This window comes from Centroberyx gerrardi, chromosome 8 (genome assembly GCF_048128805.1).
Source record: "Centroberyx gerrardi isolate f3 chromosome 8, fCenGer3.hap1.cur.20231027, whole genome shotgun sequence".
NCBI classification, from domain to species: Eukaryota; Metazoa; Chordata; class Actinopteri; order Beryciformes; family Berycidae; genus Centroberyx; species Centroberyx gerrardi.
In genome coordinates this window covers 3,741,715-3,767,473 of record NC_136004.1, presented here as the reverse complement: position 1 = coordinate 3,767,473, position 25,759 = coordinate 3,741,715, and the positions used below count along the sequence as shown (strand labels likewise).

General features: G+C 44.4%; 1 protein-coding gene across 1 annotated transcript; it reads left to right on the top strand.

Moving 5' to 3' along the window:
* Positions 1 to 83: 83 nt before the first annotated feature.
* LOC139917579 (multiple epidermal growth factor-like domains protein 9) lies at positions 84 to 25,759 on the top strand. The gene is made up of 6 exons (XM_078285290.1): positions 84 to 737; positions 4,824 to 5,028; positions 13,602 to 13,741; positions 16,511 to 16,660; positions 22,917 to 23,186; positions 23,614 to 25,759. Exons 1-6 carry the CDS (start codon positions 167 to 169, stop codon positions 24,150 to 24,152), a joined length of 1,875 nt encoding a protein of 624 aa, XP_078141416.1. The 5' UTR covers positions 84 to 166; the 3' UTR covers positions 24,153 to 25,759.

The following is a 25,759-nucleotide window of genomic DNA, read 5'->3' as shown; positions in this document are numbered from 1 at the left end:
CCAAGGTAGGCTGCACAGCGCGTGAAGTGTAGACTGATTCATAGGGCAACAAGCAGCAGCGTGAGTGTACAGCCGCCGAGGACATCAATGGTGGAGTACGCGTCCATTCAGGGAAAGGTCTGAGAGAGACCATTACTGGGGCTTACATGGAGAGCTGAAATCGAATATGAGGTTAACGTCCTTAATGATGTACATATCTCCGGTTTTGCTATTTATTTTGTACGTATATATTGGATTTTCTGAAGCTGCACCTCGCATCAATTCTTACGATGCGTCGCCTATCCCCAGGAAGCCCGGCTCAGCCTCCGACACCTTGGAGACCTTCCACACCGTCATGCCTCGTCGTTTACCGGAGAGCAGGTTCGCTCTCGGGCCTCTAACGGGACTCGCACCGTCGCCTACCATTGTTTCTGTCGGCCCGTCCAGCAACACTGTACAAGCCAACGCTAAAATCGCAACCACCTTCCAGCCTCCGACAACGGACCCTACTACTACTACCACTACCACTACTACCGCACCGGCCACAGAAACCCTTTCTACCAGTAAAGAACAAATAACAGCGCCGATATCCAGACTAACCGGCGCAAAAAAGAGATCCACTGATGCACAAACATCAGTTTTTGCTCCAGAGAAAATGCTGCAGACCATGGTGTCTATGGTTTCCCAGCGCACAGCGAACGATGCCTGGTCTGCGGATAATATCGGCACATCTATTACCTCAACCGAGAACAGTCAAGGTGAGTAACCTACGTTTGACTCAAATATGGAGATTGGCGAAACTCATTCAGGTTTTCCATATCATACAGATGACGCTCAACAATTGGGGAAAGATACTGAGGATTAAAAAAAAAAACCTCGGGCTGCGTGAAATTTGATGTCGTTTTTAGCAGCCGACCCGTTCACATCCCCAAAACGAGTCGGTGAAAAAGAAGACATTGAGAATAACGTGAAATATAACGCCGCTGTAACGAGCTGGATGGTCGCACCGTGGTTTTGACGCAGAGAGCGAACGAATAAACCAGATTGCAACAATGGGCAGACCTCTCGGATTGCATGGCATACCCCCCCTTCAGACAATCTGTAAACCACGAAATCCTCCATATCTCACAAAAATCATAATATAAACATGTATTGTGTGGATTCGGGCGTCTCATATGCTACACATACCAGAGGCCTTTTTTATTATAGGGTGAGGGTGCCAGATATTACAGTGGGCTGGAAAAAGGGGGGCGGTGTGTAAGGGGGTGTAAGGTTTATCCTGTTGTTGTTCACTGAATTTATCCCCCCCCCCCCCCCCCCCCCCCCCCCCCCAGTGTACAGAGCTCCCATGTACGCCCTGTGATCCTTTTGTGCTGGTTTTATACTGACCAGGATATTACAAGAAGCTGTTTAGATACAGCTTGCTCATCTGCCCCCATTGTGTTTGTATGGCACATAGAACAAGGAGTACCCCCCTTCCAACCAAAATGGCCAGCCAGGCCAAGCCATGAATGAGCAATGACAGCAGAGCCCCTCCTCTCACACCTCTCACATCTCAGTATCCATGTGGATCTGTTGTTCTCCAGCCAGCGCTGCACAGGCCACCTGATACTGTCCAAAATGGCCCTTGCTGGCTGTCTGAGGCCTCTGGAAAGTATAGGTGGAAATTTGGGGGGTGGGTGGAGTAGGAGGACATTCCCTCTTCAATATTAGGAAAAGGGTGAATTGATTTGTTTCCCCCTAATTACCTGGAACATCTACAGTACTGCAAAAGTCTTGTAAAAAAAAAAAAATGAAAAAAATCCCCCAAAAAGTGAAGATGCTTTTAAAAATCATGAAATGAAAAGTTTCTTAATATCAAAAAAATGTACTATAAAGAGCAGTCTACTGACACACTAATGCAGAAATAGATAAATAAAAAATCTAGGGTGCCTAAGACCTTTGCACAGTACTGTATACTGTATTTTTACAAGCAAATTTTGCTACCTGAAATTAGTCCGACAATATTTGAAAAACATCAATGTTTCTGTCCTCCAAAAAATGAACTATGTTATGAGCAAATGTCTTCAGATGAAGACATCTTCAGTACTAACCCATAATGTGCTTCAATTTACAGCCAGCCATCAATATGGGAGAGTGGGTGTCATTTAGAAAAAAATGGTGGACAGATCATTTTGGAACGAAACTTTTTAATTTTATGTCACAATGAAATAAAAAATGACTTTTGGCTAACTCTCCATATCATAACGTACATCTATTTCATAACGAATGCCAAGAGGTTTACAACAGTTTTATTTTCCCGTATTTTTAAATCGGAAATCCCATTACTTTCACTTCCTGGAAAATGTCATATTTTCAGTGTTGTACCAGTGGGTGTACATAAAAGTTAATCTTTCATATTTTGATTCACATTCACCCTTCCGATCAAGGTTCAGTTTAGCTCTGTCTTACTGTATTCCACATTGACCAATAATTCTCCTCCCTCTCTCTCGCACCTGTAGACGCTCCTCATGTAAATGTATATCTTTTGTTTCAGGGGAAAAACAGGCTTGTATTGAGGCTGCCACTCTTCCCATAGCCTGTCTGTGTGATTTACTGCTCAGGGTTTGATCCGGAGTGGCCCCCCCCCCCAAAAGTGAAAACGAACCCTACAGCCCCTTGTGTGAAATCATACCTGAAAAAGCTTTAGCTCAACCCATCTCCAAGGGCCTCAGCAGCCCCCATTGTTCTGCTGTAAAGGCCAACTGATAGGATAATATCACACCAACAAAGGAGTCACCTGGGTTGACGCCTAGCCCAACAGCCGATACACATTCTCTGCCCTTTTTTCAGGTCTGAGGTGTGTTCTTTTCCTTCCACTGCTTCATCTTTAAATATAGCCGACGACTCTTTGTAAACTGATACTTTCAAATCAAAATTGAAAGTACAGTAATAGTTTCCGCGTATGGGGTTGCCGCCCACCCCTATTGTTTTCACCGCAGCAGCATAAACACTGCGAGGCGGGTGACGGATTGGGCAAGAGAGGAGTTTTTCACAGCGCCGACTTGTTTTGAATGGCCTGCCGCCGCCTGCGTCTGAATACCAGCCGTGCCGTCGCACCACTTTACGTCAGTCACACACAGATAGGAGAAAGGTGAACGCTGCCTCCGCTTCCCTCTTCTCTCTCTCTCACACCACGCAGGTCCAGTCCAATCCGCGTCAAACCTGTTCTGTGGCTTTACAGATCACCCCTCAAGGCCGAGCCCTAGTGCATGCCTGGTTTTAAGAATGACACACAGATACAGCGAGATATGCATTCACCGGATCTCACACATTCTTCAGGCTTGATCGGGGCCGACAGTTCTTCAGTGGCCGTTACTGTAGCGAGTCAGTCGGGGCCTGACAGTGCTCCGCAGGCTTGCATAACCGTGGCCTTTCCTTGTTACATAAAAGTCCCAGCAACAGTGGAAGAGAGGCCTAATCTGAGAGGGACGCCGGGGCGAGAATACATTCCCCCTCTTCTCCTCTGCTCTGTGTGAAAACGCACACGAAAAACACAGATTTTGTTTTGACCCTGCCTATCTCTGCCTGTCATGTGACGTGATTTTTCTGCCAGATCTCGTATCTGTCTGGCATTCCTTCTTTTCTGTTTCCTCTTTCAGTCTGACTGGTGGCGAGCCGAAAAACAGAAGCCGAGTCAGACTCCGGTCGCTACTTGCCACACCTAACCTGAGATCGGATGAATAATAGATAGCCACTCAGCAGTCTGCAGGGTCAGCCGCATGTCTGCCACTACTGGCACATGTGGCACAGTTTGAGCTGCGAACAAACTCGACAGCATGGCAGGGATGTAGTGGAGGGCAAGCCCACCTAACTCAGTATCTCCACCTTTGTAATTGCGGAATAGAGTTTACCACCTTTTTAAACTGATGGATGGGACGATGTGCTTACCTCACGATACAATTCGATACGCAATAAGGGGTTCACGATTAGATACAACCACAGTACGATGTAATAAATAAAAGTTCATTGATAAAGTATGACTGTGTAGAATTATGTTTATTTCTGAGCCACAAATCTTTCTAGCGATGCCATTGGCTTGCTAGAATGTAAACAATTTAAAAATGTCATTACAAAGTGCAAATAATATAATTCAGATGGAGAGCTTGTGAAATTGTGATGGTCAAGCGTCTCATTTGTGTTTACTACAGCAGAATAAAATGGAGCTTATATCGCGATATCACGATACGTATTGTCACATTTTTGTATTGCGATATATATTGAATTTCAATATATTGTCCAATCCCTAATATGAGGTGAATTCATCCTATAAATCAAATTAGGTCAAGTAAGTAAGATCAAGTAGTATCAAACCGACCTGAACTGAGTTAGGCCTATAGATGGTACGGTCTTTTTAAAGGAGGGGGAAAAAAGCATAAATTATGCTTTTCTAGAAATACAGCCTAATTGATTTGTTTTTATATAGAGGTTAGAGAAGCAGGCTTGTGACTTGAGGGCTGCCAGTTCGAATGCCTTGGCTGACTGGGGAAAATGTGGGGAAAGTGAAGGACTAACTCTCTCCCCTCCTTCAACAACTACTGTCAAGGTTCCAGTGGAGCTGCTCAGTGGCCACCAGTAGAAGACTGTGGTTCTACTGGGCAGCTGCCAGTGTGAATGTGTGGAACTGTAACAAGAGGCGGGTTTGCTGGAGGTCATAATTTACCCACCCTTTTCTTTATCACAAAATCTCTGGCAACACATCGTTCATCTGCTTTCATGCAGGTGTCGTCGTCCTCATGCAGTATCCTTTCTCTTTTCCTTTCATTCTGACTCCACCCCTCCCCCCCTCCGTCCATCCCATTCAGAGGCCTTGTGCAACTGCAGCAGCGGCGGCGAGGGGATCCTGGACCCGGACGAGTGCGACCCGACCAGCGGTCAGTGTTCGTGTCTGTCCGGCTACACCGGCCTGCAGTGCGAGGACTGCGAGGACGGACACTTCACCAACGGCACCAGCGGCTGCCTGCCCTGCGGCTGTGACTCATTCGGCGCCGTGAACCACCGCTGTGACAGGTCAGACTGCTTTTCTCTATACAGAGGGTTTTCGGATGACTTGAAGGATACGTTTGGCGATTTTGGACCTATAGATAATTTGTCTCTTGCATACCTGTAGTACTTGGACCCGCAGAGAATATTGGCTCCAGAGTCAGTCAATGAGTCCAAACGGGGGATGTCAAAATACCCTGCATGTCCACTCTTGGATTAATACACACACAGTTGGACTTCATATCCCTTACCAATTTCCTGTTGTCCTTTTACTTATCCTGCACATTTTTGGTTTCATTTAAGCTTTGATTAGGTATCCTCAATCAGAAATAGGCTGGTTTTGGCAGCTTTGTTTCTTTATTTTGGTTTTTAAATTGGTCTTAAATTCAACTCCAGATAGCATTAAAAGGATACATTTGTCTTTCTGAAATCTGCAGATACCCTGAATAGGCCCAAGCTCCCCCCTCACCCCAAAAAGGATTAAGTGCATAGAGCAAATGAATGAACTGGAGGCCACCTTTAAGGCTCTTCCTAATAACTGTATCACAGCAGTAGTGTTGCCAAACCAAAACCAACTGTCTGTTGGGAATTCAGTTGTTGTTTATCTCAAAACGACGGACACAAAATGTTCCGGGGCTCAGTTGTGTTCAGACATTATGCTCATCACAGCGCTGTAGTCTTGTGGAATCATTATTCAGCCTCTTGTGTCAGGCCGTCGTCCCCCAGGCCTCCACGAAGGCAGCGGAGTCTTCAGACCTTCGCTTACTCCTCAAATTTCAGAGCCAAAGAACACACGGCGGGCCTCAGATGCGGCGTCTCCGCAAGTCAGGAGAGCTGCGACTTGGAAAAGAAGCTGCGTGCGTGGGTTAGGAACGTGGTAAAAATAGCGCCTGTATTTTCTGCCTCTAACCATGGAAAGGAATGCTGCAGTTTTTTTTAAAAAAGCCAGAGCGAACGTCCACAATGTGTCGGGGATTTGTGTTGTGTCTCACACCTTGGAAAAACAAGTCGCAGCATAGGCTTACATAAGTTAAAGGTGTAGTGCGTCAAACGGAACACGGCGTGTTTGTTCTTTTGTTTGTGCAGCCTGAACCGCTGTGCCTAGAGTTTGAGACGGAAGCGGGTGAAGGTGCAAGCAGGTGGGTTATTTCAGGGCTTCGAGCTTTCTCACACTAACACACATAATACAATCCTGCTCAGACAGTCTGAGTCCGGTCACTGCTAACCCCACTAGCCTAGCCTACCTCCGTCTCAGCGGGTAATCACTATGACTCGCACAGATTAGCCAGCTCGCAGACCCCCCAGCCCGCTACTTTGGGGATGTCTCTCATTAAGTAATGGGCCATTCAGCCGCCCTACTGCACACACAGCCTCACACTTAAAGGACAAATCTACCAGAAAACGCATTAACACTGTTTAAAAAGCAGCAATGTAGCATGCATTTTTGGGCCCGTTTTGTTGTTTGGTGGTGTATTTTTATTCCTGTGGATAACTGGTTAAACGTAGATGATGTGACATTGCAGCTACAATGGAGTTTCATAGCAGCGATCTAAAACCCCAGCGGTAAACGTCAGGTTTTGGTGTCAGTCCCTCAGAATCAAAGAGCGAGGGCTTCTTTCTAGAGCCGCCATTTTGCACCAAGAGACGTTCAACAATCAGAGAGAGAGAAATGTAACATAGAAGAGGCAGAGAGACCAATTTCTCCACCGACAGTAGGCTCAATAGACCAGAATGCAGTGCAGCTACAAGACATGTTGTATTTTGAGTAAGGGGGTGTTAGGCATTCTGGGAAATCAGGATGTAGGAAATCACTAACTGAAGTAGAAATAGACGAGGCGCTGTAATTTAAAAAAATTCACTGTTCAATCTAGGAACGCCTTGGATTGAGTTTATCACCTAGTGGATACAGATCACATTATAGAAGCTACACTCATCCAGGCCTGCAGTCTGAGCTAACCAGCCTGTAATTGGCTTTCAGACAACTAGACCTTAGCGGGGATTTTAACATCTCCGTAAAGGCTCCTATTGATTTGTGTGTGCATTTCATTAAAAAAGAAAGATTGTAAGGAATGATGACTCAGTATCTGAGAGCAACTGTGCACCAGACTGAATTCACATCAATGTAAACGGTTGAGGTTGATGACCGAAGTGCGGTCACGCATGACTCATAAACATTTTATTTGAAGGTTCGTGATGTCAAGAAGGGGGAAAAAAATCAATTTGATCCAAGTGCTGTGCAATACCATGTGATTTGAAGAAGGTAGGATGTGCTGGAGGTTGGCCTTTTGCCGTTGGACTCCACTTTGCTCTTAGATGACGTTCGCCATCCTCTCCTCAGTGTTGGAAGATGAAGGCTAGGCTACTAAATCACCAGTCCGTTCGAGGGTCTTGTCCCACTGTGCTCCTTACCAAAATAGCTCCCAGGGGGCAAAACAAACAGGAAAACGGCCAGAGGATCCGTCAGTCCAAACATTTTAGCTCATTTTAGGGCTTCAGGTTGATGATTAACTCACCTTTACAAGTATTGCTGATAATGACTTGACCTTCGCTCACTGCACTAACAGGGGAAGTCCTCCTTGGCTAGCAACATTTAACCTTTAGTACAGGGTTTTGCCATACAGGGAAAACATAGTAGGTCTAAAAAAAAAACTAGACCAATACCAAGTGTTTAGGGAAGAGACGGTAACATGCCCATGGGAGTATTATGGAAGGCTGGATGATGCTTTCTGGCGTAGCAACTTTGTTAACCATTGCTGTTGCAAGTGTAGTTGTGCTTATATCTGTTTGATAACGCTAAATTCACATCATTAGGTGTGACTATTCTGTAAATGGTTTGTAGTTGCACACTCTTGGCCCATTTAATCCTAGGCTATCAGGATTTGAAGGCTGATACCGATGCTTTTAGACTGAAGTTGCAGATAAGTGATATTTTGTGCTGATATTCAGTACCTTTGCAGACTGTTTTAATGTAGCTATTATCAGGAGGGAGCCTCCATCATATCAGAGGTGGACGACACTGACTGGCTGATATCCCATATTTAATGGAAGGCCAACATCAGCCTGATATATTGGCAAACCGATATATAGGTCTAACCTTGCTGTAAACTACTGCGCTAACATCTAATTGCATTCTAATTCAATGTTCTTAACACCCGTAATAAGATTTCCAGTTCTTGTCCTGAACTGTTTTGCCTCAAGTGGCTTCAGTAACCGTGATGTGAAATGGACACACGCTGTTATCCAATTTGCTAGATGAGGTCATGCCAATATTTTGCAAAACAGCTGCATTGCAGGATTAACCACTTCCCTCCATCACAACAGTTCTATCAGTAATTTATTTGGGTCAAGCCTTTTGGGCATTGTTTGTAAAGTTGCGCATTTATTTTTCACGATTGTGTATTGAATGGCGCCACAGTCTGTAATGAAATATTGATTGTGGGTGCAGATGTTTCCGCCTGTCCATCCCCCTGTCGCTCTGTAGCGTACAGCTGTAGCCTGCATTAACTGGCTGTTTGATATGTTTTTTAAATTTAATTTGTTCAACATTTGATCAACAATATAAGGCTAGTATTGGGCATAATTACTAGAGAAAATACAGAAATTGTAATATTGACCTCTTTTCTTATGGGAAAATGTATTGGGTGCAGAATTCCTGGCCTAGAAATCAAGTTTAGTGTAAGAGACAACACACACAGACACGAGTGTTGGGAGACATGATGCAAATAAAGTTGTAAATAAAATCGATATGGTGCAGCCCTACTCATACAGATAGTAAAGGACTGATACTATCACGTCCTTTCAAAGGTTGCTAAGCCGGTTTTCAGGAACTAGTTTCAGCTACACTTGTATCCATTTTTTCCTTCATTTAAAGCAACGGTATCCATTGTCATCTGCCTTTGATTGAAGGTGTGTTACTGTCTAATCAAGTGGAAAGCAGCGAGCTGATTCCCAGCATCCTGTCTGCTGTCATCAGAAACCAGCAGAGGACTGCAGGGTGTTACAGCCGGCCGTCTTCTCTGTCCTGACTGATATCCACACCCATGAGACCTGCAGTCAGCTCTTCACTGCCAAACCTGCGCTTGAGTTTGGAGTAGGGTTAGACCGATATAACTGTTTACCGATACTGGCCTTTTAGTAGATATCACATCTTGGCTAGTCACCGTCATCTACCTTTGATATGATGGAGGCTCTTCCATGATCACAGCCACGTAAAAACAGTCTGGAAAACATGACCTGACATTTGCTTTTCTTTGCTCATTTTATTAATCCATGTTTTCTGTAAATTGATTCTTCTTTTGAAGACAATGAATAGGTGTGGTGGGCTAAAGAACTCCTAACCCTAAAATAATTTCATCAGTCTGGGTTTCAGTGGAGAGTTTTAGTGTCCCATGATGGTCTAAATGCTGTTTCAGAGGCTTTTCCACCCTGACAAGAGTAACATTATTGGGGAAACACTGAATACATGGCATTGGCATGAAAATGGTTAAATGTGAAGATAATGAATATCAGCACAAAATATCGGTTATCAGCAGCTTCACTACGAAATATTGGGATTGGTATTGACATTGGCTTTCAAAATCCCATATCTGTATTGGTTGCCAGGGAAAGCGACCCACTCTTATCCATCTGTCTGCTCTTTCAAAGAACAACAGATCAACTCGGATAACTAAGTTACTTGGACTGTTGGAATCCAACCACACACATACTCCCATAAATATTTGGACATGTCCAAGCTTGAGTTTGTGACTTTGAGCCAGCCGATCCCAGTCTGAGCCAGGAGGACAGATCAGAACTCTTGGTGTTCTGTTGCTCAACACCCCCTTTGAGGACTTGGCTGCACACCCAGCAATGCGACTCAACCTGCTCAGTATCGGCCGCGTTCGTTTTGGCTGACGATTCCTCTCGGCTCGTGATGAATTAAAACATTTAGCAATCGTTTCCCCGTGGCGGAGAGCATGCTGGTGCAGCGCGGATGCGGCTGTCTGCTTTGAGCCCAGACATGCGCAGCGTATGGCCAGCATCACCATGGCAGCCGCGGAACGGGGTTAAGCTTCGTCGCCATGTAATACTGACCTACTTAACATGCGGCTCTAACACAGAGCGGCTGGGCCAGCATAACGCAGTGAAACCACACCAAAAACAATAACAAACCCCCCCTCCTCTCCTGAATCCAAATTAACACTGGTGGAGTGAACCCAAACCTAGGATTACCAGGTTTTCAGCGATATACAAGTCTCATCTACCTCCAGGATTTTGAGCTGTCTTCTGTTCACCCCCTGTCTATTTTGTTATGTTTTGCAGGCAATGGTGGGCAGGGGGGGTCTCAGTGGACCCGGTAGGTTTGCAGCCCTCTTATAATGAGACGACAAACCTCTTAAAAAGTGACAGACTGTATTTTTGTTACATCCCGGCAGAGCCGCTAAGAGTGTAAGATCAAGGCTCAGTAGACACACAGATGGCAGATTGTGCCGCATTGCCACAGGTCAGTGTTTGACTGACTGCCTGCCAGTCAGAGTGCAGAACAGGGCACGGCGCTGCCTTAAAGCATGATTTATTTTATTCTATTTATTTGTTTTGAGGGTTTTATTGGTTGTACCTATTATTTGACGCTTTTATTCTATATATTCGGTATCTTTTTGCTTATCCATTGTTGTGTTTTATTGTAATTCTTATTCTTCTAGTCTCTTACTTTTATCTAAAGCACTGTTTTGCTGTATAAATAAAGAAATTAAGTTATTATGATTAAAGCACAACTCAGGCCAGTTTCAACCTGCAACATGTTTTACCATAATTTTCCATCATCATCGATTCTGACCAAAAGTAGTGCTTCTCTACTTGCATCTTTCTCTCCAATACAGTCCTGTAGGGCCAATGGACACTGGTCTTTTTCAACATATTGACACTCACTCTGTAATGAGACATGAGGGGAAAAAAAGTAAATGTAATTTATCTGAAGTCAGTCTCCTGCAGTTTTGATGACCTTGGCTGTTGATTTAGCACTTCCTTGTTTACTTTCACTAATGAACAGGGTATAACAAAATCTCTCTCTCTGTGTAAAGTAGTGCAAAATAAATAGTGAATGTTGTCAGGTCATGGATAAAACTGAATATTAAATGTCTACATGTCTCATTACAGAGTGAGTGTCAGTGTGTTGAAAAAGACATGCTTTGGACGCTTTTGTGGTATTTTTTTAGTGTCCATTGGTCCATTAGAACTGAATTGTAAAGCTGCACCCAGACAAGCAAGATGTTAGTAGCTCTATAGTGAATCAACTGGCAAGATTTTGGTACAGTGGAAAATAATGGGAAAATTCCGGTCCGGGTCAAAAATGGGCAGATTTACTGTATGTTTTGAAGATCTGCTGCTACACAGGTCTTAAAATTCGGGAAAAGTGTAGAAAATCAATTTGACATTTTCCAGGTCTGGATAAGTTTGGAAATGGAGCAAAAATGGTTTGCAAGATTATGGAATTTTTTCAGCTAACGAGGGATATGGCCTAATTGAGGGGTTATTGTGAATCTCAGCACGCATCATTTTGAACATCAGCCAAAATCTTCAAGTTCCGTTACGACACTATGCTCCGGGAAAAGTGTGGAATTTTGTTTTTGTCCCGAGACCTATTCTGTTCAGCTGTCCGGGTGAACCAAAAAGACTTGTTGCCCTGCAAAATAACTGCGTACATAACAGTCTAGGTCATTAGATATCATTGAAGTTATTGATATTTTTGAGGATGCATCTGCATGTTTGAGATGTTGAGTCTTGCATGACGGATAACGTTCATTCACATTGTCCATTCACTGCTAGACATTATCCCTCTGACCCCATCACAGTAGGGCCATGGTGCTGCACGTGGATCTTTTTGTGCATTCATTGTTGGATGTGCATGTTTTTTAGCCCGAGGACGGGGGACTGTTGATCCCCCGGCCTCGTCCTCAGCAGTGCCCACGCCCCGCTAAGCATTGCCATGGGCCTCTTCATTTGCATTAAGTGCAGTTGTTTTAACAAAGCCCCGTTTGTGTCAAGGCCCACGCACATGCTCATGGAAAGTGCTCCCAGTCACTCTCGATTTACTTGATTCGTTTTGAAGTCATTGTCCCCAGATTATATTTCTGGATCCATTGTCTGGCGGTGGAGAGCTGCTCGGGCTTGACTTGGCGCTGTACTTTCCCCAGGAGAATACCTTGAGGGCGGCTGGGATCAGAGATCGTAGAGGATGTTCATGTGCAACGGATGATTTCTCACTGGGAACGAATCACTCTTCCCTCATGTATAAATCAGCAATTACCTCGATGTTTAACAGCCAGCAACACAGGGTAGTAAAAGTGCAGGTGCGACCTAGAGGCTTGCAGTCAGACACATTAGAACATGGAACTAGTCATGCACAAAACTGTCCTGAAGAACTCAAACGTAATTGGATTTAAGTTGGCGAGAGCATTCTTGATAGCATTATCCACTGAGATATTTTCAGCTGAGAGCAATCATACTCCGTTACGCAAACGCATCATGAACCCAATAGCAAGCTGGTTTTGTTGCATGCTCCCTGCGCTGATTTCTTAGATGTGATTTCTATTATGAGAGAGTCATTCTGATCTTAGATGTGCGATTATAGATATTTATAAATGGATTGTAAAGCTGTCTGAGATCCATTTCCCAAGCCCCCATTTTACATTCCCATGGTAGTTCTTCCTCTCCCTCTAACTATCGTCAGTGGTGGGTGAAAGTGATTCTTAAGTCCCCCCCTCTTTGTCGTTACAATTTTCTATCCAGCTAGTGATGGGGCTGCTGTAGGCTGTGGGCTCTTTCCTTTTTGGAATAGCCTGTAGTGTGAGCACATCCACAAAAAAATAATTTACCAGGTGCTGGATTGAGAAGAGAACATTTCAGTGTCATTGGGTCTTCATCAGAACCAAAAAGAACAATTACTCCTACTCACTCCTACTTAATATAATAAGTGGAATTTACCAACAAGAGGTGATTTTGTCTCTTTCCATTTTGGGCCTTGCGTTGGGGCACGTAATGCAGGCAGAATGTTTGTAGCATGTCCCCAAGGAACCCTGACCCACTCTATCCTCAACATCAGCATCTCTGATGAGAAAACCTGGCTAGTAGCGGCCTTGCTTCGCTCAGGATTCCCCCATGACCGGCCTCAGCTCCTCGCTGTGATCTGGGCCTCTGCAGCCTCGGACCAGATGCTTTCGGAGAGCTGTTGTCGTTTTGGGCCAGACCCCATCGTTCAGCCCTACCCACCAAAACATGCCAATTCCACTACAATGTTGAATATGAAAGGTCCAGACAGCTCGGAACTGCGTCCGACTCAGGGTGCTGACCCCATGCTTTGAACCCCATCTGTAGTAGAGTTATAGGAAGCAGATGGAAGGATGGGAGAACCTGCAGGAAGTCACGCGTGGAATCACCACAGCGGTCTGGACATCGGATGCCATGACTCTAATCCAACAAGCATTCTGAACAGAGAGCTCCACAACAGATTATTGTCCTCTCTCAAGCCTTGCGTTAGGCAGCATTATGGTAATTGCTTTCTGGGACTATGTTTTGTACAGCATGAAGTGTTCTGATTACGCGCTTTCATCTGCCCCTTCCAGCTCAGGGATGTGTGTGTGCAAGACGGGAGTGTATGGACCCAAGTGTGATGAATGCCACCCGGGCTTCTTCCGCTTCAGCAGCACTGGCTGCCAGCCATGCCAGTGTCACAACCACACCAACTACTGCCACCCGCAGTCCGGTGAGTCTGCTTACATACACACTATCATTTTGCTGATATATCGGGCTGATGTTGTTCTTTTTATTAAAAATGAGATCTGGTCCAGTCAGTGTCATCCACCTCTCATATGATGCAGTTTGATTGATTGCATATTTATTGTGGAATGATCAATGCTACACTGGTTCTCTATGCCCTTAACCTGAATTGATTCTAATGGGACATTTTGATCAGACTCCACACAAATATGTATGAATTTGGTTTATTTTTATTTATTTATTTTTTTTATTCAGGGATTCAATGGATAGTTTTATTGTCCCATGATTATCTAAATGCTGTTTAAGTGGCTTTTCCACACTGGCAAGAAAAAAAGTGATGGGGGAAACACTGAATACTTGGATTTTTTTTTTAAGTTTTTGGTATGAAAATGGTCAAATATCAGCTATCGGCAGCTTCAGTCCAAAAATATTGGTGTTAGCCTTCAAAAATCCATATCAGTCAACCCCTAATACATGCACAAATTAATACCAATAAAAAATATATATATTTAAAGTCCCATGTTAGTGACTTTAAATTCAAGTACAATAGAGTAAGAGTACAATAAACTCACGAAATACGTCTTTGCCTGCCCATGTTCTACACTGTGAGTGTATCCTTTCTGTTCATGACAGAGCTTTGATTGACAGTTTGACAGCCAATCACACACTGGAGGTGACTACGCATGTAAATTGTACAGTATTGGACGTGTCAGACAGACGCTAGCATATGGGACACAGTCATTATCAGTATGAAAGCTAACATTACCTGTGAGTAACAAGCAGTCTTGCAGATTGCCTATTTGAGTTGATTGAAGGAATGGCACCAGATGGCAACCTAGCAAAGCTGGTGAACCCCACGGACTGTTGAATAAAATTCAGAATGCAGTCTGCGCACTGCATAGGAATGTAATCTAAATGGATCAGTCTGATATTGCTAATGAAATACAAAAGCTCTCTGTAAATTTTCCTGTTGGGCTTTCTGCAGGTTGACACCCTGGTATTATACGATGGCTATCTGCCATGTTTGATTAGTGATTTTGGCAGTACGCAATCTCATGAACAGAACAGTTAGACTTGAGCGGTGAGAAGGAAGTAGGTGCATTTGCTGGGACTAACTTCTAAGCCGATTGTGAAACCACAAAGAGCTAGCCCAGGTTTTGGTCATATAATGTTTATTTAAAATATCACAAACCCCGATTTTCATTATTTCTTCACTCAAGTTGGAAAATTAGGTTTCATAATCTTGTTTGCGAATGGGCCCGTAATACTATTCTCTGTCTCTCTCTTAATCCATGCATGCATATATATGAAATGGTGGGGAAACTGAGTTTAGGTTGATTTATTAAGGGAGGGCTATTGTGCACCTCACACCAGTCACACTTTGAGCCTAAACTCTTCAAGCTAGTGAGAGGCTTGAAAAGGAGGAAAGGTGGAGGGGGATTAGACGGGGCATTCAGTTTTAAGAAGCCATATGTCTTGCCATTATAATGCAGAGCCAGATGGAGTGCCATAGCCTTGCCTGGGATCAGGGTTCAGAGTGCTGTAGATTAACATAGCTCAGGTTTGACAGCTCCTACTAAAGTACGACCCTGGCCTCTCTCTCTAGGGCCGCTTACATAAGAACGCAGTGTGCAAATAAAACGGCATCCAAATGACTGTGTACCTCAGATTAACACGACAGTGACTCGTCATTTCAATCTCAGCGGGAGAGAGGCAGATTGTCCCCCCACTGAGGCATTGTTTTCCATTAGATAGGCACGATAAGCGGTGGGTGTCCTCTACAGAGAGGAAGGGCAGAGAGAACAATAGCAGCACATATCCGGTATCGGGCCACTGCATAGCCTGACTTCCAACTGTGCTTACACCGCTCATCCCCTCCACAACAGTGGATCTCAACCATGTGCCATGGAGGCCTAAGATTCTGCAGGGGTCTTTCTCAACATGTGTACATGCGTCCTCCACGGCACGTTTGACGCAATAGCTAACGGCCGAAGTATGATTCCAAAACAAAAGAACGCAAGAACAAAGGACAAATATATATGTCGGAAGTTTACTTGCCAGCCTAGGATACATTGGATGGTGACTTGACTGATGAGAATGAATGAGAAGCCCCAAAACAGCTTTGTGTCTTAATTGATTGCATGATGTCAAGCACACAGTCCATCTCAAACTGTTAAGATGTTCTCTGTTCTTCCCTGTTCATCATTGAAAACTCCTGTCCTTGCCATGTAGCTGTTAAAACTGTCAAAGGTTTTGGCTGTGACCCACACATCAGATCTGGTCCAGTCAGTGTGGTACACCTCTGATATGATGCAGTTGGACTGATAACATTTATTGTAGAATTGATCAATACACTGGTTGTCTATAGGGAGCTGTTAACCTGAATTGATTCTAACCAGTAATTTTGATTCTACACAAATATGCATGGATGTTGTTATTATTCTTATTGTTAATGGTATTGGTGCTGTCCTGGGTTTCAGTGGAGAATTGTAGTGTCCCATGATGGTCTAAATGCTGTTTCAGAGGCTTTTCCACTCTGACAAGTAAAGTTCTGGGGGAATTTTATGAATACTGATGAAAGTGAAAATGGTCAAATTTACAGTTATTGAATATTGAAATTGGCTTAAATATCAGGCCAAAATATCAGCTATCAGCAGCTTCACTCTAGCAATATTAATATTAGCCTTCAAAAGTCCGAATCGGTCAGGTCCATAGAAGAATCTTCTGATCATGTTCCCCTTGGTCTCTCCTCCAGGTGTATGTCTGAACTGCGTGGACAACACCCAGGGAGCCAACTGTGAGGAGTGCAAGCCTGGTTCCTACCGCAGGCCCGGCGCCGTCCTGACCGAAGCCTGTGCACCGTGTCCCTGCTCCAACTCCACCTCCACTGGCAGCTGTCACTCCGGTCAGTAGCCTGCCGCTCACATTCACAGTTCAGGCATTTAGCTGATGCTCTTATATCCAGGGTGTCTTGCAGTGAGCAAGCAGGTAGGGGCTCACTGGCTATGTTTACATGCATGATTAACGCAGTGCTTACTATTAATATTGTGAATGATCATTGTTTGCTGACATCAAAATGTCGTCCTGGTGGCTCAGTTGGCGTACCTTGCAATTGCGACGTCCTGGGTTCAAATTCGGCGTGGGACCTTTGTCACATGTCATCCCCCTCTCTCTCCCCACTTTCCTGTTTCTCTCCACTGTACACAATAAAGCCATAAAAATAGGGGGGTCACGTAGGTACTCACCCTCATGTCAGTGGTAAATACAAATGGGATTCAAATTACATGAATTTTCACTGTTTGCTCAAGTAAGGCGTTATGCCAAATGTGCCTTAGCTGTTTTGAAAAGTAATTCTGAGACGAAAGAAACTGCACAGAAGTGTGTTTCTTGAGTAATAAAACAAGTCAACCCCTGACAATTTATACAGTAGGAATCGATGGGGAAAATTAATAAAGAATCAAAAATGGCAACGGAATTGGTAAAATCCTAACGTTACCCAGCACTAGGAGTAAGCCACACGACCCAAAACCGGGTTACTTGAGGTTACAACACGCCTCATGGCTGTTGATGGATACATATTGGACTGAACCCACAAACCTTGAATTACAGGATGGTTTCTGTATACCACTAGGTCACCTTGCTTCCTGCATCTCCCAAGCGCCCTCATCATGACTGTCTTGCCCAGTCTGGTTCTCCAACCCACACCGCCACAGAAATGCAAACACATACAAACAGTACCGACCCACTTAATTGGATAATTGTTGAACTGCTGCGTAAAATAATCAAGACTGTGGGAGACGTGCTGAGTTGTAGCGTCAAAAGGAGCAATCTGGTGGTTGATTTGAATGTGGTGTTCTCTGTGTCTGCCAGGGTGTTTATCAGAATGTAAGGGCGTTGTCAGACCTGTAGTTTGCTTAGAGCAGTGATTTCGAACCCTGGAGCGGTTTCCTGAGTTTGGTCTAAACAGTTTTCCACCCTGCCAAGAGTAAAATTCTGGAGGAAACACTGAATACTTTGAATTTTGGGGATTTTTTCGGCATGAAATGGTCAAATTTTAAGATACTGAATATCTGCTATCAGCTTCAGTCAAACAAGACTGTGTCTAACAGCCCTGCGACATTGCATTTTGTAGGGAATGGAACTCGGGACTCCTGATTGAGAGTCTACTAAAGTCTCTAAGTCCCTGCGGCACACTTTCACCCACGTGACCAAAAGTGGTAAACCGACCAAGCAATCAATAGAGTCCCTGCTGTCTCTGGGGCAAAAATCGTCTGCATCAGGCTTCAAAAACCCATATATTTGTATCTTTTTACAACATTCTTACCATGTAACTACACAGTTGTATTTAATTATCCATGACTTAATGGGAATTGTAACCAGTAAGTACCTGAGATGACTACTACTTGTTACTACATACTTACCAGGCAGGTTCTGTGTAATACCCAGATTATTTACTTAGTTTACTTTTATAAATTGGCAAAATAACTACTTCTTACCACATACTGTGCTTGCCAAATACATACCAAGTATTTAGCATACTGTAAAATACAGTGCTACGTTCTTCTTTTCCAGACAGTCGGGGATTAAACCGGTGACCTTCCTGGCATGAACCCATTTCTCTAACCTCTGGGCTACCACTGCCCTACATACACAACACAGGAACGGCAGGACCTTATCTTTAGTGCAAAGGGACAGTGGAGGACCTACAATAGATTATAGATATCACTCCACATACACTCAGTGGCCACTTTATGAGATACATCTAGCTAGTGGGTAGGACCCCCGAGTTCTCCAAGGCCTGGATTCAACAAGGTGCCGAAAACATTCCACAGGGATCTTGGTCTATGCTGACTCAATAGCGTCTCAGTTCCTGCAGATTTTATGGCAGCACAATCATGCTGCGAACATCCTGTTCCACCTCATCCCAAAGGTTTATTGGGTTGAGATCTGAACTGAACTCAAGTCATTGTCATGTTCCTGAACTATCTTTATCCTCCGGGAAGGGAAAAAAATGCTAGACATGAAGGGTTGCTCCTGGTTAATAACAATATTTAGGTCTGCTGCGGCATTCAAATGATGCTCCATTGGTACTAAGGAGCCTAATGCGTCACAACGTCAGAAACCATTCATCGGACCAGGCGACGGTTTTCCACTTTTCAATCGTCCAGTTTTGGGGATCATATGCCCACTGTAGCTTCATCTTCTTATTGTTAGCTGATAGGAGTGGAAGCCAACATGGTCTTCTGCTACTGTACCCATCCACTTCAAGGTTGGATCAGTTGTGGTTCTGAGATGCCCTTCTCCACATCACTGTTATACATAGCTGTTATGCATTTGCTGTTACCTTGAACAAGTCTTTCTATTTTCCTCTGACTGTATGGTTTTGGTCATGGCACCAATTTCTGTAAACTCTAGACACTGGCTGTTTACATGCATAGAGGATTCCGTTCTTAACCGTTCTTAAGAACGTTTTTAACCCAGGTTACTGAAGTTGTGGGTGTAAATATCCAAGTCATACCTGGGTTAGAAATACCTGGGTACGCTCATACTCTGATTACAGGAAACCTGGTTAAGATGTCTGGCTTAATCCCATATTAAACAGGTTACTGTGGCATGGAAATATCTTACTGCTTTCACTTCTGGTTTTCACCGTCTGTCAAACTCAGACTTGCACAACACTTATGGGTACATTTTGATGTCAATAAAAACATGACACCGAGCAGTACTTACTATTACTATTGGAATCATCATTGCTTTCCCTTGTATTACAAGTAACCTATTGCACTGTCAAAGAGTTTAGCTGGCGGCTGAACCTTTTCATGCTGTTTTGCTTGTGAACCGTGCACAGGACACCACAGGTAGAAAGGAATATTTTGTTAACTGGTGTATTTATGGCAACAGGGAGACTCGATCACAGGTCAGAGGTTCATGTAAACAGCTTAACCTGAATAAGATCTTAACTTGGCCAATAGACAGGTTACTCTGTGGATGTAAGTGTAGCCATTGTAGTGGCTTAGATACATGTTTCCATTCTAATGTTTAGTCAAACAATACCTGACCAATACCACGACGTATACCTGAACTACTTAACACATTCATTCAGCATTGTATCAATATATTCAGTCTATTTAGTGACTCCCTGTCACCTCGTCCTTCCCACTCCTGGACCAATCATTTGCAGTGCTGTAGCATCCTGACGGCCCCCCATTGGTGGCGGCCAGCATGGCAACAGCCATGTATAGAGGCACTTAGGCTGTCAGGTTGTGTTTGCCCCCGCCAGGGGCCACGGCGGAGGTTGTGCAACGTGGAAAGGAGGGGAAAGGGACACGAACCAGGCTGAGCCGAGCTGGGACAACATGAACACAGCTGGGCCATTTCACAGCAAGTCAGGCAGCAACAGACATGGGGGGATGGGCAACATCATGTCTAGCAACTATAGGAAGAGCTGCATTGTGAAAGAGAATGATCAGAAATATGCACAGCATATGTCATGTCCTATAAGAGCTGCTCTTATGCAAGCTGTGGACTAAACACTGGAGCTAGAAAGACCAGCTTCAGGTAGAGGTTGCCCTGGCAACAGTGATAAATGAGAAGATGCCACAATGCAGTATCATGGCTCAGCCCTGTGGGATAGATGCATTCTAAATCTGTTGATTAGGCCTGTTGCAGTAAAAGAATAGCCCTCCATACTGACATAGAGAAAGGTGAAACAGAGCATTGCATCAGTAGGCAGAATGTGGGTCACACTTATTAAATCATCCATGTATGATTGTGTCTTTTCTCAGTGGTATAGGATGGCTCGGCTCGTTCAGTTGTCCTAAGCTTAATAAAATTTTAATTGTTTTCTCTTTCTTTCTGTGTGTGTGTGTGTGTGTGTGTGTGTGTGTGTCAAACAGTTCTAACCAGGCCGGTGGTATAGGCCTATGTATGTGTGTCATACCATGGTGGAAGATGATTGGTAAACAACCAGGTCAGGTCCTTGGCCCGGTGCAGAGTGGCTCGTGTTTCCTCCTGGTTATATAACACAGCAGCCCGGCTGCCTTTGAACCCCCAGCAGAGGTTAAATCAAGCTAATCAAGAGCAGCCTGCATAGTGTTAGAGTACAATGTTGTCATGTGACTACACCAGATTCAGACCTACATCTAGGCCATTCGAAGGCAGGCATCTGTGTCTAAATCATTCAACACTGAGTGCTCTAGTCTGGTGAGGGCTGGAGTCTGTAAATGGAAAGTGTCACTCACTCAGCTGGTCCACATTGCTGAATAGGAGGCTAGTTCTCTATCAAAGATGGGCACCAAATCAAAATCAGCAGGACTATCATACTTTACTAGATTTTGTATTTGTCAAAACCTGATCATCATCCATCAGCCCCATAGAGAATACGCTGGCTCAGAGAACGGAGGGCTGTCTGTCTTTTTTATGCAGCATTGTCCGCATTTTTTCATGCATCACAAGTTGAAACCAATTGAACTTTTATTGGACAGCAGTATATACGTAATTGTTTGATGGGTCCACCTCACCTGTTTTGAATGTTTCCAAAGATGTGGCCCAAGGCTCAGTACTAGGCCCAATTCTGTTCACCATCTATGTCATTAACCTGTGTCACAATATACCCAATGCTATGTACCATTTATATGCCGATGTTACCATTATTTACTATTGATCGTCTTCTGTAAAAGACTTCTAGACTTCAAGTATCTGGGTATCAAATTGATCACCGTCTATCTTTTGAATCCCACATTGAATATCTTGTTTCAAAGCTTAAGCTGAAGTTGGGTTTTTATTTCTGAAATAAAACCTGCTTCTCCTTTAGAGCTAGGAAATACCTGGTTTTAGCAACATTTTTGCATTGCTGGTGGTGATCTGCTTTACATGAATCCGTCAGCTGAAAGTTTATGGAAGCTAGATACTGTCTATCTAGGTGCTTTGAGGTTTATTACTGGGTGTAAATCTCTTATGCGCCGCTGCACCCTGTATGTCAGAGCTGGGTGGCCTTCTCTATACATGCGTAAGTGTATTCACTGGTACAGTTTCATTTATAAATCCATCATTGAGATGCTTCCATCTTACCTGTGTACTCACATGTCCAGAAACCTTGGACATGATGGTTTACTTTACACTCACAGGATTTTCTGCTGATGTCTGTTCCTTTCTAACCGTATTGGTGTTTTAGGAGGGGTATTTCCTTTAAGCTCTGTGGATGTGGACCGGTGGTTGTGAGAACAGGAAGGCCAGAGATTAGTCTGCCACCTCTTAAGATGCATGTGCCATAGGGCCATTGGGTGGATGATTTTAACCTAAGTGCCTTAACGTACCATGAATGCAATCAGATGTTTCAAAAGTTGGAAGAAGAATAAGATATTTAGTCATTTTAACATAATTAAACATTCAATTTAAGCATTTATGAATACTACACTATACTTCTGGAACATTAATACTAGCAAAACCCCTAGCAGTGTAGATGTCATGCCTTACCTGTTGAGCTGTAAAATATCAGCTGTATGTAATAATATCCTGAGACATAATAGCAGTGTCTGAGTTTATTTTCCTCCCTGTGGTTCTGCTGTCGTTCACAGCCTTGTGTGTAAACCCCATCCTAGAACATGGCTCTCTCCCAAATCTGTATACTGTCATCTTGAGCCACCTAGTGGCACAGCAAGTAACTTTTGGGTACTATCTATGGAGAAGAGCATGCATGTTCAGCCAACTCTCACTGGATAAATAAAGGTTAATATTTCACCAATGCAGGACATAAAGGCTGTGTGTCTTTTGGCGATCCAGGCTTCCCATTGCTCATGGAATATCATGGAGGTTTGAGAAGTATATTCCAGACAGGGAAAGTCTGGGAATTTTACAAAAGAGTCACTTTACTTTTACTTTACTTTTCAGGTCAACTGGAGTGGAAACCAGACTGTTCACCCCATTAGAAAAACAACATTAACAAACGAGAAAGGAATAAAAAATTTCTGGTCATGGAAGCACTCTGGAAAGTCATGGAAAAGTCCTGGATCTTTCCATCAGGGCCACAGCGGGAACCCTGGGAACCTCCCTTTACATCGCCCTTCATAGCGTAGAACTCAGTGGGGTTTTATGTTGCTTCAGTTTGGTCAAGCTCTAGAAGGTAGGATTGACGTGTATCCGTGTCTTGTTTACCTGCGTAGATCCCGGTGGCTTCCCAGTGTGTGACCAGTGCCTTCCCAAGTACGGCGGTCCAGAGTGTGACGAGTGTGCCGCCGGTTTCTTCAAAGCGTCCGGGGTCTGCGTTCCCTGCGACTGCAGCGGGAACGCGGACCCTCAGGGCCCCGCCCGGCTCTGCCACCCCGAGACCGGCCACTGCCTCCGCTGCATCAACAACACCGCCGGGCCCCAGTGCCAGCTCTGCGCTCTGGGCTTCACCGGGGACGCCCGAGCACATAACTGCACCAGTCCAGGTAAGACGTATGATTTGATTACATAGTTAAATTGACATGTATTGACATTTCCCAAATGCTAGACTCTTCATATATTGGTAAATTATACAGTGTGTATATATATAGTGTGTATGTATACAACATGCTAGTGGGTCATTATCACAAAACAAGACTACTTGCTGCAAAAGTCCAGCTGGACTGTCTGCAGTAACCAAGGAGTAATGTCTTTTCCCCACAAGATGGCGCTAGTTCATTTGATTAGAAATCAACAAAATGGACGGGACTTCTTGATTATGGAGTGATATGATTACGTGTGAAACAGCCGTCTGTTATTCAGAAATAACAGGCTTCAGAATGCCTTCATTGGCCAGTCGGAATTGTGTATTCAACAAAGCCATGTAATGAAGTAATAGAACGTCCACTGATCTTTGAATGCTTTCTTTCTCAGCACCCCGGCTCATTCCCACACCGGCCATTGCAGCCACAACAGAGGCCCCTAGATCCAGCACATCCTCCCCCTCCACGCCCCCCACCAGCACCAGCACCAGCACCAGCACCAGCACGACCTCCAGCCCAGCGGGCGGCGCCCCGGCCTCCACGTCCGGCGGCAACGCGAGCACGGTGCCCGCCGCCACCACCCAGACCCTGCTGACGAGCCTGAGCAGCCCCACCGACAACACCACGGCGGCCCTGACCGAGGTGTCCTGGACCCAGTTCAACATCATCATCCTGGCCGTCATCATCCTGGTGGTGCTGCTGCTGCTGGGCTTCGTCGGCGGCGTGTACACCTACAGGGAGTACCAGAACCGCAAGCTCAACGCCCCCTTCTGGACCATCGAGCTGAAGGAGGACAACATCAGCTTCAGCAGCTACCACGACAGCATCCCCAACGCCGACGTGTCCGGCCTGCTGGAGGACGAGGCCAACGAGGTGGCGCCCAACGGCCAGCTGGCCCTCACCACGCAGGGCAACTGCTACAAGGCTTAGCCCGGCCCCGTCCCGCCTCCGGACCGGACACCTCCACACAGACGACGCAAAGCTGCTGGATCGTACCAAAACCCAAAGCTCCTTCATGTATAACTCTGCATTACTCTACCCAGCTCGTCTGTGGCGCTTCACAACACTCGGCGAAAGGACAGTGAGACCAAGCAGATGTGATCAAAGATAGGGAAAAAAGAGGCAAAGTATCCCTCTTGATGAGTTTCCCCTTTTGTTTTATATATATGATTTGCGGGGAATGGGAGATCAGTGGTCCCAAAGACAACATGGTGTTTTGTTTCAGTTGTGCCTGTAGAGTGCACTGTTGCAGGTTTGTTAGGTAATTGGCATGGTACTGAAGAGACACCGCTTCGTCAGTACGTTGATCCTTATACAGTTCAGTGGACTCAAAAGGACTTAGCAGGAGCCTAGCATTTCAAATATTTTTAAAACAGACTAACAGACTGTTTAAGTTATAACTCGATCACTTGAATGGTGATCTTTAATGGAGACAATGATTGTTATTTAATTAATTTTTATTCCGTTCTTATTTATTGTTTGACGTTTTCATTCTCGGGAGAAATGCTGCACACGTATGATGTGTTTTTTCATGGTGTTTTATCTTATGTGCTATTGAATGGTATTTGAATCGGCCGATGCATTTTCATGTATAGTTTGTGTGTTTTGTGAGAGTACTAGGGGAAGATGAAGGCTGCTGGCACGAGCGATTAATGACCTCATCTTTTGTTTATAGCTTTCTATCCTTTTATGAAAAGTTGCCAGGTCACCTTGAGTAGTAAAGAGGAGTGTTTCTTTTTAAGAAATGACAAATACAGTGTGTAAACTCTCACCACTTGGCACAACTGCAGGGCAGTGACTCATACGCTTACACAAACCGCCACACTATACTTTGAATTCAATCCTATTCTAATCTGCTCTTTGCTGCCTACCTCAGCAGAAGTTGTTGAACAAATTGTCTAAAAACGTAGTCCCTTGTCCATGTATGGGTTGGTTTCTATGACTCAATTGGAGGTGATAAATGTTTTTATAGTATTGCGGAATGAAACCAGCCTGTACATGGTAAAGCTACTGTAGCCTGTCGGTCAATATTGTCACTCACAAGCTTATTGCACCAGGCAAAAGGTTGAATTAGTGCAAAAGCGATGCACTTCACCGCTTCACGCTTAATCCTGGATGCTTAATCTATGTTGTTAGGACTACCATTGGTTGGCTGCATTTCTTTTTACCATGGTGAATGAGTTAAGCTAATTATGGAACTAACTCCTCAGGTACTGGCTCTTTCCCCAATGTGATCACTGTAAATATGATATTGTACAGATGAATGTGAATAGTAGCATTATTATTGTACAGGTAGAATACTGTGTGTACACTGTCACTCAACCAACTCCCAAGCTTTCACTCTTGAGGGTCTAACGTTGCAGTCAGCCCACATCATTTCTTTTTTTTCCCCTCTCTCAATGAACTTTTTCCATATAATCAGCTGCAGGACAAATGCAACACGGAACTGTTGTGCTCAAGACAAGAGAATAAAACGGTGTAAATAATAACCCCAGACTCAGAGCTCAACTCTCCAATAAAATTGGGTTTAACTGTTA

Coding starts and splice junctions, on each gene's coding strand:
- LOC139917579 (XM_078285290.1), top strand. CDS start 167: ATGAGGTTAACGTCCTTAATGATGTACATATCTCCGGTTTTGCTATTT. Junction 16,661..22,916: donor CACTGGCAGCTGTCACTCCG/GTCAGTAGCCTG, acceptor TTACCTGCGTAG/ATCCCGGTGGCTTCCCAGTG. Junction 23,187..23,613: donor ACATAACTGCACCAGTCCAG/GTAAGACGTATG, acceptor TTTCTTTCTCAG/CACCCCGGCTCATTCCCACA.